The sequence below is a fragment of the Saccoglossus kowalevskii genome, chromosome 21, assembly GCF_978046115.1.
Source record: "Saccoglossus kowalevskii chromosome 21, keSacKowa6.1, whole genome shotgun sequence".
Classification (NCBI taxonomy): Eukaryota; Metazoa; Hemichordata; class Enteropneusta; family Harrimaniidae; genus Saccoglossus; species Saccoglossus kowalevskii.
In genome coordinates, this window is record NC_140661.1 from 15,663,419 (window position 1) to 15,677,748 (window position 14,330).

Here is a 14,330-nt window from a genome sequence, read left to right on the forward strand (position 1 = left end):
TTTATTGCTGTGATGACGTCAGATATACACATGTGGTTGATCAATACTCCAATCCCCTTCAAAATAACAGCATTTAGGTCGGATTAAATTGTTTTGATTTTTGGGAGTGTTTTTTTTTGAGGAATGAGTCAGTATAATGTAAGGGACCATTGATTGCGGCCCGGTGTGGTGGGTCGATGAAGCAATTGCAAACAGCCATCTTTGAATGCATTAACAAAAATGAACATGTGACAGCACTAGCACTTGCAATTTGGACATAGACAAAAGTCAGGAGAGACGACAACGACATTCAATGTCTGAAACTGTCGCCTGGCTGAAAAACATTAAAAAAAGCCTCTATCTTGTTTGGTTTGGGATAATATATAGTCTCTGAAGTTAGGCTTGTTATTAGGTTGAAGAGATAGTTCAGGAGATGTCGGAAAGATACATTCATAGTTTTATGGGATTGTTTTGGAGCATTACCATGGTTATTGCATTTTAGAAAACACTGAGGGACAATTAGCCAGAAGGCGAGAAGTACTGGGTTAGAAGGTAGTGCATATAGCCGGAGGGACACACACTAATGCTAAGAAACCCTGGTTGGAAATGTGAGTGGAGACAGAGATCTGATTCATTAATTCAAGAGTGCTGAACAAAAATTAGATTTTCTGAAATCAGGGTGTAGGAGGCCACAGAGAATAGCAATGTATAATGTTTAGCCGAGAACCAGAATAGATGGGGTGAAGATATTGAATCGATATCTAACGTGACATTGCATCACAGTAGTTTATAGCAGGTAGAGGGCGCCCATACACATACATTCACTTTGCCTATGTTAATAAATACGCGGCGTTTTTGCATACTAACGGTTATTACATAATAGATGTAAAATTGATTAAATGGTTACATGGAGTATAAATGTATAGCGTGGTTAAGTATTTTTTAATAACAGGAAATACGATAAATTGAGAAAAAAGAAATGTCAATAAACAGTAATAAATAAAACATAATGTTTGCATACAAATATTTTGCAAAATTTTTTAATTTTTTTTTCCAATGAGTAGAGTAGTTGTTTAATTTTTTTTATTCAGTCACTCTTAGCGCAATCTTTTGTAATCAGAATAGCTCATCCGTCATAAAAGAAAATAGAAAGAAAATAATATAAAATTTATAGTTATATAAATAGAGTATAAGTTATGTTTGCTTTTGTTTGAAATTTCGAAGTATAAATCACCTAGTAAAACTGTGTGGGGGAAAAACTAGTCATAAAGAGAGTCTGGTGAAGTTTTCACACACACGTCGTTTAAATGTCCATCATGTGTGAAAGAGTAAACCACGGTGTGCATGCATTTTTCAAGTAATACAGGACGTATTAACCACGCACTGTAGAGAATGGTGCTTGAAGTATGCGATGATTGTAGATCCACGTACGACCGTTTTTTTCAAGAAATCTCCGCGCAATAGGGCGGACTACTCTATGAGTCAAAATATTCTCCATGATGTACACGGCTTCTCCAACCACCGTAGCTCATGGAGGTTTAATGGAGAAAAAATCATAGGTCTGAGAAGTTCATCGAGTCTTACACCTGCGAGAGTTTCTTCCACTAGCACGAAATAATTTGAGGCACTCTTATGTCAGTTGATCATGATTGTAGTTCTTTAGCTTTTACAGTCAGCAAATCTTGGGTCAAATATTCAAGATTACTACATTGTACGATTCCATCTGCTAGACGAGCAGAGCTACTAGAAGTTTTCATCTGTGGTGTGTTAGTGATGTATCGGTAACTGATTGAGCTGTAGGGGCTTGCTGATTTTCAGAAATATTTGGTTCTAATAATGGGGCAGGCTGACGAGACTTCCTACTTTGAGAGTAATATTAGATTCAGGACTGATGTGATGTTGGGTAAATTGATCTGAGTCAACTATTGTTTGGGAAATGTATCAGAGTAAGTGAACAGTAAGTGCGGTTTCTTTTGATTTATTTTGAAATGTATTTTCAGCATATGTATTGTGTGTATGTACATTGTGAATTTATATGGATTTTAGGCACTAGTAATCCATCCAAACCATCATAGTCACAGTTGTTTTCACGTTAAATATTTTCTTCACTTTGTTATGTCTGCCCTTTTCCTGGTAGGTTGTACATTAGCATCAGTGAAGAAAATGCATGTTTTCAACATATTTCTGTGCAGGATTCTCTGTCTTCCTTTATCCTCAGTTTGTATGACTTTGAACAGGAATATCCGATTCCTTGGCAAGAGCAACATATGGAACACTTATTCACCCCTTTGGCAACTTATCTCTCCCCCAATCTTTGATAGACGACAAGAATCTTGTACAGGTGAGCTTACTTATGTACCACAACTGTGAGTGAAGCTTACAGTGATTGACTTGGTTGCATATCACTCGAACCATATGTTTTAATAATATTATACATTGGTAGTGATCAGGGATTATATTGTGGTGCGGTAATCTGTCATAAGTCAACATAATTTCATGCTGTAAGGTATACTCCCCCTGGCTCGACTGTGTGTCGATTTTTACCTTTAAACTACACAAATCCTACTCTGCCAAGGACAGTCTTAAATGTCAGTGCTTATACACTATATCATGCCTTGGTTTGCTTTGTTTGCATCAAACAGCCGGTAACATGCTTAGCTGCCACATCATCTTGACTGGCTCTAATAAGGTTTATTCTAATTAGTTTCACTGGCTCATTCGTATATCCCTGCTGTAGGTTAGTGAATAGGTTGGTCTTCAGGTATTGTCTTGTTAATGTTTGACTTTTGCTTGGCACAGGTACTATTTGCCTCCATTCTCTCTCTCATTGACAACATTCTTTTCCCACAGATCTTCTGATTGGCAGTCATCGTTTTAACCAATTCGTTAACCCCTTTTTACAGAAGTTTTCCTTTGCTTGTTGTTCTAGGTGTATTAAAGCCCACTTTCACTTTCTTTGAATTTTTCAACACTTTGAATTTGTCATACACATATGATGTGTATCATTTTTATTAGATCTTTAATACACATTTCTCTGGTCTTTATTGATCAGTCGTCATTTGAAAGCCACTTAAACGTCAGTTCATCAAATGCATTTTCTGGTGTTTGCTCACCTCTACGAATACTAAATATCAATATTTCATGACGTGTCTGACTATTGTTGGGAAATGCAGGCTCAGGGGTGTTCAAATTACATGTAGTAGGCATGTCTTGTCTGGAATCCATTTCTTCACCAATATCTTATTGTCCGCTGAAAATAGAAACAAATCGTCTTTGGTAGAATGATACCATGTTAAAGTGTTGAGTTGAGGCAGAAGTGACACATGGCCGACTTTCTGGCTACCTTACTTACTGTATTGAACAGTGTTCTGCACGGAAAGGAAGTATAGGTGGTCGGTAGGCACAGTTCACCGCTGCTGGTGCATTAAAGGTGTGCTGTTCAGGGCATAATGTTGACGGTTTTGTGACATTGATCTATATGATGGGACAGTGCTTGTGTGGTACAATGGGTTTTGCTAATATGTGTTTGGACTATTGGTGGTGCTAGTGAAGTTGTATAGTAATTAATATTAGGAGGTTGATTAACAACTCTGATACTTCGATGTGTTGTGATGATTGATAGTTGCTGACAGTTGTATTGAGCCTGCAATTTAATTGTGTTGGGAAGTGGTCTTGCTGGTTACCTGCATAGTTGACGTGTGGCTGTGGTTGTAATTGGGTTGAGTTGGCACTAGAACCCTGATCTCCCATCTTCCTAGTATTTGTACCGATAGTTGGTGGTTGCTGCAATGATTGACCATCCATGTTGTAGGTTCCCGATGCTTTGCTGTTTCCCACTTGAAGTTGATAATTAGAAGTCAGATAACTCAGTTTGTCTTTGTTGTGGCTGGTGGTGTCATCCAGTTAACGGTGCAATACGATTCATTGAACTTTTGTTCTAGTAATTGTTCAAATGAAACAATGAAAGCAGAGTGATCAGTTTGCGGTCTGGTTGCACATTGATTCATGTGTGGTGTGGCTGCATTGAGCAGAGCAGTGTGTATTAGCGTGTTTGTACATGTGTCAGGAAATGTGTAGCAATAAGTAGTACCTCAACTCTAAATCTACCCACTAGTGTCCAGACTCAATAAACTATTAGGGTAACTCACTACATTCTCAGATTTTACAGTTAGAAAGTTAGATTGTTTTGATATCCTCCCTGTAAGAGTAATGTTTTGTGGCAATGCACAGATAGCTAGGGAGGCTATCCCAGCTGCGGAATTAGAATTGACAGCATGTATTGTCACTGCTGATTAATATTCTTTTGTCCAGGCCAGTGCCGTGCGTTGTATCCCAGCTCCAGGGCAGTCTGCCGCAAATGTCGACGTGGAAGCTAACACATGTTTCAAGACAATGCCTGTCCAATACTTGACTTGGGACTGGAAGATGTAGGGGCATGCGTTGGTAAATTTAACAGCAGTAAAATGTGTAGGTTACTGATTTTTCTCTACACGGACAAGAAGCGTGATATTAAGGGAGGTTTCCTGTACTCTGCACCTCTAGCTATATGATTGATTTTTTCGCCAATGTTATTGTGTATTATTGTCATCGCACTGAAACACACGGTCCGAACTTTTGACCTATGTGGGGTAGGCAATTGTATTATTTATATAAAATCTATATGGGAGGTCCATGTTATTGACCTGTGTGTAATTTATATTACCCATGTTAATTGTCTATGATTACTGTTTTCTTAGTTACTAAATTAGTATTATTAATTTGATATTGTCCTGGATGGACGGATGTTGGCGACGGATATTGACGATAATTTTGCCGGAGCCAATCCTAATCGTAAACAGATAGTTATGCGCTTCAAATGAGATATAAAGTACACATATCTTGGCTATTGTCTCAACCATATAGGTCGATAATATAAGGACCACTTCAATTATCCTAAAAAGTAAGAAACAATATATCACAGTAATTTATAGACCTGATTACCCCATTGTACTGTAATTGCAAGTAACTGCACACACTGGTGGTTGCAAAAATGTGATTTGCACGCAAATAATTCTGTTTCACAATATATTTCAGTATACTTGAAAAGATTACATCGATGGATACTCAAAACACAAGCTTGGTACAGAATACATCAATGTTTTTGCGATAGAAAAATCACAGAGAAAACCAGCACTGCTTGTATAAATGTTGACAAAGTATTCTGTACTAACTCAAATATTTTGGTGAAACAATCACAGAGAGATCACAATAATGCAGACGTAAAACCAAAATATACACACAGCAATAACATTATTTTTTTTTTGAAAAAAATAACAGAGAACTGGTAAATGTTCTGTTTGTGATTGGTCCACCTGCAAGAATTTCCATCGGTGCCACATGTTAGGCAGATATATGGAGGTCATCACTAGGTAGGATGTAGATGCTGAAAGTGGTGCAGTTTTTTCTATGACTTCATATTTAAACACTACCACTAATACCAATACACGTGCGAAATGTGCTAAATATGTAGAATTGGAAAAACATACACAACTCTCACTCACGTTGATTACTTTCAACGAAATTGTGCAGCCTTGTCAAATATGATGAATGAAGTGACTAACTATTATAATGCCAACAAATAATATTAATAAAAAAAATTGTTAAAATTGTCCAGGTATTTTCCGCAGGTATAATTGTGGAAAATGATATACCTTTGTCAACTGATCATCATATAATTAGGAGAACTGATGTTAAATACAAAACTTTTATGTAAACGTTTAAAATAATAAGGTCACACCATAATCAACATCAATCTGTATTATATATTCAGCATTATCTTTCCAAAACAAGGTGTGAACAACTTGTCTAAATCTTCTAGAAAAATGTGTTTTTTGAGTAGGACAGAAAGAAATATATGAATATCAACATCAGCTATCGGAAAGGAAAATTATGGTATGCACCATGATGTGGTAAACATAGTACTATACCAGGCATCCCTTGGCAGTGAGTTTTACAATTCCCTAATATTCGAGGAAAACAACCCAATCCCCAGCATTTGTTAGGGAAGACAGATAAACATGGATTGGTTTCTAGCCTGTTCAGAAGAGTATAAGAGTACTTTAGCACTTATTCTGTTGCGACAGCTGCCAACGTCTATGACAAAACACATCGGTGGATTTAGTCCAACTGCATGTGGTCTGCACAAAGAGGCAACAGTTGCACGTTTGGCTGCAGACGAAGAAGCAATCCAAAATATCAATGAGAGAATGGTGAACCCATTTATCATTGAACCAGGGACAAGTCTTGAAAACAGACAACCACTCCATAAACATAGCCACATCTACACCTGATGTCACCGCAAGCCAGTGTAATATTAGAGAGAATGGCAAACAACAGATGGATTTTTGTGTAATACAGAGTCTGCAACTTGGTGAACAAGACTTTTTTGATCTCATAAGAAAACGCAAGGCGATGTAAATGCCGAAAGGATGAGTTGGTATGCTCGGATGCATGCAAATGTGACTGTGAAGAGTGTTACAATGGAGTGTTGTTGTGATTATGAAAGAGTCGTTTTTGTATTCCACATGGTGTATTATGCCATATCTTTATTCAGATTTCGCAATATTATTTATTCAATGTTATTCCTTCAATGTTAAGGGAATGTGTGAATAACTTTCAATTTGTCTCGTCGTTTAGGTGGATACAACATGTAAGGTAAGTATCATTATAAAGAACGCAAGTTTTATAGGAACCTCTGCTATGTTAGTGAAAAGTAATGTGTCATAGTTCAAATCAGAGTTTTCAGTTCCATAGATTTTGTTCAGAAATCAGACATATTAGATTACATAATACAGATTGCACATTGATGCATAGTTTATTATAAAAATGGTATAACTATTTTAATTACCATGTCTACATTTTTGTTGGTCTTGTGCCAATTAGATACTATATATATGATATAGTGTCATATTATTTCTACTATTTTGTTATGATATTTAACCTCCCCAAGCTACATTTCCTCTAGCATCACATCGCGCATGGTTCTCCATTACAATAGTTGATATGCTTATATTTTAACACATATTCTGTATTTTATGTGTATAATCATTGTCAGGTTTATTAGTTGTATACTTTCAACCGATAATGAACGAATATATATTAGTTCTCAGAATAACAAATTGTGACCTCAACAGTGAAATCACAGAGGAAATGCAATAAATAAAAAGGTTGACAATGGCGAGCTTTTTACTCCACAAAAATATCACACACACAATCATTACACAGGAAAATATTTGGTGCTCCAACCAATAAAGACCCGAAAAGTAAATAATGAATGAAATATATAATCGAAGAGTATTTAAATCACTGTATTTTAATATTATATTCGGGTGTATACCATTGTATACACTTGTATTTTCTTCCGGCGTGTGCAATCCGTCTACATTTGGGAAGATATGTACGAAAAAAATGAACATCAGACTAGAATCCTTACATACTTTTTCATATTTTAAATAACTGACTCCCTGAATTTCATCATACATTTTAGAAATATATTTTTCCAAAAATCGGACATCTTATCTTGGTATTTTTTTTAATCATCAATCAAATCATTGTATACAATCATAGACATTATTTGATATAATTATCCTGTCTGGGTTTCTAAACACATCTGCATCCTGATTAACAACTCACTGCACCGAATGTTAGCTAAAGTATTGTTAGAACCACGAAGCCTGGCGAGAATCATTCATTTCGTCAGACAGTTATTTGTTATAGAAAGATGAAAAAGCTTTTTAAAATTTATTTTGAGCAGAATTTCAGCAGAATATCAATGAAACTTTTTGCATTCTTCACATGATATAATCATGTGTTTATTTTATCATAACGGTATCAGTTATAAATGTGATAAAGATAGGGCGTTCCATATATCCTGATGCCTGCCATCGGATTAGATTCAGACTCGTGTAAACTGCTAAGCAAGTCGTGCTTGTAGAATAAGCTTTCAATGTGTTAATCATCTGGGAACACGTTGCACCACCTCTTTGTTATTTGGACCTATGTGTCATTCTGTAACGGGTGGGACCAATTTTATGCTTTTTTCTCGTATTATATTTTCTACGAATTCGTATTCTTTTAATGAGAATTTTGGTGATCTGTGGTTGGGTATGTTATGTTGTCTTTCTGATTTTCCAATTACAAACGAGAGTAGCCAGATTTACTTAATTGTCGGCCTAGATGACATCCCATTGTAAGCTTAAGAGTCAATATATTTGTCCACGCCTTCCAGAGTCGGTATCAACTTTGTTGTTATTATCACTTTAAACGTATTGACTTAATGTAATTTAATGTAATAAGGAAAGCCATCATGATCATTTCACCGATACAAATGAAAAATAAAACTGATCAATGACAATGACGGGATTGTATCGACTAGAAAAATTGCCAGTTCACCTGTGTTGATGCAGTCGAATATTTGTTATTCTTAGCTACATTAATATTTTTTCTATATTTTCTTATTTAACAGTTCATTATTTCTCCCTTGTTTTGTAAAAATATGTTATGCTGCGCTTGCCAGCAATGTGTTAACAATAAAACCACAACAAAACAGACTAAAACATTTGAATATGAATTAAATTGAATCATTTATTCTACAAACAAGTTCTATTCATCGGGCCGAGGACCAGTTGCATCAAATTTCTGACACAAATAATGTACCAAACTTTATGCACACTTGAACAATATCAACTTATACTTACACCATACATCGTCACAAACAAATTCGCGAAAGATACGTTCATAAGGTTTCGAATTACAGTCGAAAATAATTTACAGGAACAAAATAATATAATCAGAACAGAAGAAGTTGGTATAGGGGCAAATGCAATGTCACCTGCGATGGTACTCCTTTACCAAAAGCCAAAGTAATTATTAATGGTAAAATATACTGTTAATAAATCATGGGTAAATGTAATGGATGCAATGCAAGGGATAATGTATTAGAACACGTGACTACACATGTTCGGGAACTATCCCGGAAGTCATTTTTATTTCTGGGGTTGCGGCTTGGAGTTGTGTATGACGTCATCAGATATTTTAGACAGTTCCCCTATACTGGGATGTTGTGACACGGCTTGGTGGGGGAAGGGTGTATGACTATTTTTGAGGTGAAAATTCCCAACACAGCATCATCAAAATAATATTACTTTCCGTGTGAGCTTTGAGCTGACTACTGCCAGAACAGTATGACAACACAATATTATGTTACGTTTGAATGTACACATATGCTGTTTACTCAACATTTGCATATGTGCATCTATGTGTGCTGATATTTTGGGTAAAAAATGTTATTTCTATAATAAAAGTTAATGATTCGGCAACACATTGTAATCAATGCTTAGAACTACTTTGAACATAAAACGGTCACTTATAATGGAGTAACTGATTTGAATCGTCTCAGTAAAACGATGGGTATATTTGACTGACATGCGGCAATGTAATTCTTTTCGTTCACTCTAAACATCATGACATATGTACCAATGTTGTATAAAAGTATCTTTCGCTTTCCCCTCAGTAGTGTGCGTTAATCGTCAAAACGTTTAGTGTATTTCTGAGCTATGTACAATTTACAGCATTACCAGCAGTAGCCGCGTGATGATTGAAAATGAGTATGCGCAAAATAATTCTCTTGCATGTGCAATATTTAGATTAGCCAATAGAAATGCTCCCAAATGGAGGGATTATAAAAACACACACGTCTGCAAAAAATCGTTATAATCGAAAGAGCGGATCATTTGCATGAGTGTTTCTCTGACGTCTCTGCATAGCATTTTCCGTTGAAGAGTATTGTAAGAAAGAAAGCCACGATGTTACGTTTATTATTGATCCTTGTGGTTACCAGCTTGACTATAGCAGCCCCACATGAGGTAGGTTCACGACGTATTGTGTATATTCACGAATCATCTACTATTGCTTTCTCACCAACATAATTTCAGATCTTTTATATATACCACCCTTCTACGATTAGACGGCACAACGCCTAGTGGATTTAGAAGTGTGCGATACACCAGAATAAATTTGACATAACAGAAATAATTGGTTTGAAGTATTGCTTCTGAGAATTCAACATATTCTTTTGTTGACACATAATGACGTGATATTGTTTGTGATTGTATAAAATTCCTTTAGAAAATCAAAACCATTAGTTGTTAGTATTTGTTTCATCAAAAGTGTTTTTCTATTTGACTATTCAAATTTGACTATTCTGAATTTACTGAATTTACCTTTGTATCACATCATCAATGACCAAAGACAATTGTCGCGTACTTTCGACGCATTAATAGGCAAAATCGATCGCAATGTTTAGCTTGAGAATTAGATGACATGTAAGGGAGGGAGGTAGTATTATAAATTTAAATTTGATTCAAACATTCAAAATTACGATGTATATTAATGATACCATGCTCCTACTGCCAGGTTAAACATAAACTGACAAAACATATATATTTAAATTTAGTCTGATTGACTCGAAAACCATTAAAGATATTTATACAAAATGTTCGTAACTTTCCTGTAATGATGTTTCAAAGAAATAACGTTCATCAGAAATGGAGAAAGCATTTTGAATGATGAAGAGAATTCAACACGATAGGCTGTTACAATGATCACTTGCGAACTGAGGCTCAGCTGTATGTGATAAACAGCTACTGTACGAAACGAAATGTTATTTTCATTTTCTTTCTTTTTCAGGTATTGGTTGAGAATCGTAAGTGCTCCTTCTTTGTTAGCGAAATACTAAAAGTGCCATATAAGTTTGTATTGTAAATGTATTCTAATTTTCTAATCAACAGTTTATGACAATATAATTTTCAAGTATTTAAAAGGATACAAATGTGTGCACGGTGTTAGAAAGTACAAAGTTTCAATGCTTGAATTTAAGCTGCTAGGTTCTCATTATACAATTTGACGCCCAACTATTTGGCTTCAATTAAAACATTTAAAAATGACTTACTGTATTCATATGAGATTATATATCTGTAGAAATAATACTATATCTATCACTACATCTATGTGTATACTATGTTGTTGTTCTATGTGGCGATTCGACGGAATTATTTTTCAAATAGATTTTAATATTATTACTGTTACTGTATCATTTTATATAAAAACATTTGTTATATATAATTGAATTAAGACACTATCAACATATCTACACTGTCTATCTGCAGCTACATAGAATATTAACTTTTTTTAGTTGCCAACATATATCACTTTCTTTGTATATAGGGATGCTGTTAATTATTAATCATTTTGTAATGCAGGTGCCCTGCCCACATATAAAGTTATTACAGGCCTAATGGACTGGTATGAAGCCAAAGTCAGATGTGAAGCTATGTCGGGATGGCAACTCGCACAACCAAAAAGTCAAGCCCAAATGGACGCAATAATGAGCTTATACGTGGCAGGTATACTTGCAAGCATATATACATCGTAATTGTTCTGTACTGAACATTTTAATCATGAAATAATGAAAACTAATTACTACTTTGTAATTGTTTATTAACATAAAAATATTTGTTTTATCTTGCCTGTATTTTCTTTTATTAGGATTCTATTGGCTTGGTATAACCGATAAAAACCACGAAGGGACTTTCACTTATTACTCAAATGATGAAGCTCTTAATTTCATTCACTGGGATGTAAACGAGCCAAATAACGAACTTGGAAACGAGAACTGTGTTGAGGTCTGGTGAGTAAAGTTAATGTCAGGTAAAGCACGAGTTAACAAGAATGCTGAAAGATAATGTTTAACAATGAGGGGTGACGTTGTTCCTGTATTACACACAATTTCATAAGTATTCATCTGAGCGCGAAAGTAATCCCATTGATGCTAAACATGCCTAAAAAAACGAAAGATTGTTTACGGAAATATATTGTAGTTAATAAACTTATATTTGACAGGAAATTGGATGGCCTATGGAATGACGTGAATTGTACGGTGGTACGGGCCCATGCATTCTGCGAGTGTGAGTATGGTTCTAAAGTATCTAACTTCCTGATAGCAATCACTTGCGTGTGTTGGTGGTGAACCATGTATTTGCCAAATAAAACCATTTTCCATAGAACGACTATTTGATTTAGTACTTCTGCTTGTATATATAATTATATTCATTTAGATATATCAACGTTTTGTAACCACCCACTCCGACTTACATCACTATACACTGTGCAAACATAAAGACTTATTTACTACGATTACTTCTGCAGATGACCAAACACATTTTTTCGATGGAACAATCCCTTGCAAGTCGTTTGTTAGCAGAACAACTATATATAACATTCATCATTGTTTTCATTAGGGCATGGTGTTCACGGTGAACCTCATATGAGGACATTCGATGGGCGTACATATAATTTTCAAGGAATAGGCTGGTACTATCTTTTCAAGGATTGCACTGACAACCCTCGTTTTGAAGTCGCAACCAAGTTTGAACCAAGAGGGGACAGTACACAAGATCAAGTCAAGACGAGAACAGTTGCAATCAAAGTAATTGTTGGCAATCAATACGCAATTATTGATGGACTGGATGTTACTACAGTAAGTTGTCAGTATGTAGTATTGTGTTGGTGAAAACATAACTTAATTTACTTTTTCACAAATTCATAAAAAGAAGTTAAACAATTATTCATTCCACAGGGCCGTACAGGTGGACAGGTGACTGACGCAAACAATATAACAATTCAGGAAGAAGAGAAGAATATTAAACTGCACTTCACTTCGAAGGACACAACCTTCAGCCTTAACTGGACTCTGAAAAAGCATGCATTGGATGTATCCTACTCTGGCTCTTTTTATAATGGAAAGCTATGCGGTCTAATGGGTAATGCAGATGGTGATCCCCGCAATGACTTCCAGAAACCAGATGGCAGTGTTGTCAAAGACGCTCTTGAATTTGGCGAAAGCTGGAAATTAACTGACAAAAAGTAAATTGTATTTTTTCATCAGTAGTGTTTTTTGTAACCTCACGTTCTACGAATATTATTTTTGGGCTAAAGCCTGAAATACTAGGTCGCTTTTATTGTATGTTATTTTTCTTCTGTACTCTATTTCGTTTGAAATAAAATGGTTGAAGCTAGTGGTCTGGAACTTTGTGTGTTTATATGGACCAATTGAAATTGGTGGCAGCAAAAGTTGAAAAACTATTTTTTAGAACCAATGAACATATATAATTCTGGAGATGCATTTCCCGATATTACAATTGCAATTTTCATGTCAGTATTCCGCAATGTTATAAAGCTATGTGTTTATTTATCTATGTTATAGATTTGCCTAGGAATCAACTGACGAAAGGATGAGCGTGGTAACAGTTTATCAGTGTTAGAAATCTATAATTTTCAACTTTTTATGGTGATGGTTATATGTGAAATACACATGAATTCTGATATGTCAATTTGAATATCAGCAGTATTGATTGCAGTATTATATTTAATGACTATAGAACACGTGAATAATGCATTAAACATTTCGGGAAATTAGTATATAAGTTCTATTGCACCTATTGCTCAACAAGATTAGTTCAATACAAAGATGTGTAAGGTAGACGTTTGAGTTTCGAATACGATTGCTACATCTAGTGTCAACACTTGCTATCAGTCTTCCCGGCTAACGATCCAACCATAAAGCTGGTAGTAAGCACAGCCATATCACACAAATCCACTGATCCACTTTCAAAATGCACGCCCAATAATTGCCTTGTACTCCAGCAAAGTAATAGCAAACGGGATCAGTACGTTCAGGTCTCCTCTGACTGGTGGCAGACTTTCAAAGTACATACCGTGAGTCTGATGATTGGATAGTATGTACGGCATTATCGTTTATTAGTGAGAAACCGATCAGAAGGGGTGGAACAACATAGTTTTGCGTGGTGATGTGTGATGCTAGATTAACTGTAGCAAATATACAGTATTCGTTTTGACGTAAACAATTTGCACCATGTCATTCCAAAACTGCAACACAAATGCCACCAGTTCACGATTTTATAAAATTGTTAACAAAATAGTTGTATAAGAACATTTACAAGTCATATAACGCGAAAATAAATTATTGTGAGCAATCAACAAAATTCAACAGAACAAAATAAGTCATATGTACACGAGCAAACTTGAGTGACAGAAAGATACATGGTACGCACGTACTGATGATGTGATGAAAGGTGTGTCCATTGGGTACTTCTGCTCCATATGTGGCACTCAAAATGTATCATTGTGGATTATAATCAAATGGTTTCTGTATCTGGGAAAACAAACTTGCGAAACTTAAAGCGTCTAGTTTCTACAAAACTCTTGATTCAAAGTTTGGTTGAACGAAGACAATA

General features: G+C 35.4%; 1 protein-coding gene across 1 annotated transcript; it reads left to right on the forward strand.

The window, feature by feature from the left end:
* The first annotated feature begins 9,743 nt into the window (after nucleotides 1–9,743).
* LOC144345914 (alpha-tectorin-like) lies at nucleotides 9,744–13,499 on the forward strand. Its single transcript, XM_085495470.1, has 8 exons — nucleotides 9,744–9,881; nucleotides 10,705–10,720; nucleotides 11,277–11,420; nucleotides 11,563–11,704; nucleotides 11,917–11,981; nucleotides 12,315–12,553; nucleotides 12,653–12,939; nucleotides 13,280–13,499. The coding sequence occupies exons 1-8, from the start codon at nucleotides 9,822–9,824 to the stop codon at nucleotides 13,287–13,289; spliced, it is 963 nt and encodes a 320-aa protein (XP_085351596.1). The 5' UTR covers nucleotides 9,744–9,821; the 3' UTR covers nucleotides 13,290–13,499.
* The last annotated feature ends 831 nt before the right edge of the window (nucleotides 13,500–14,330 follow it).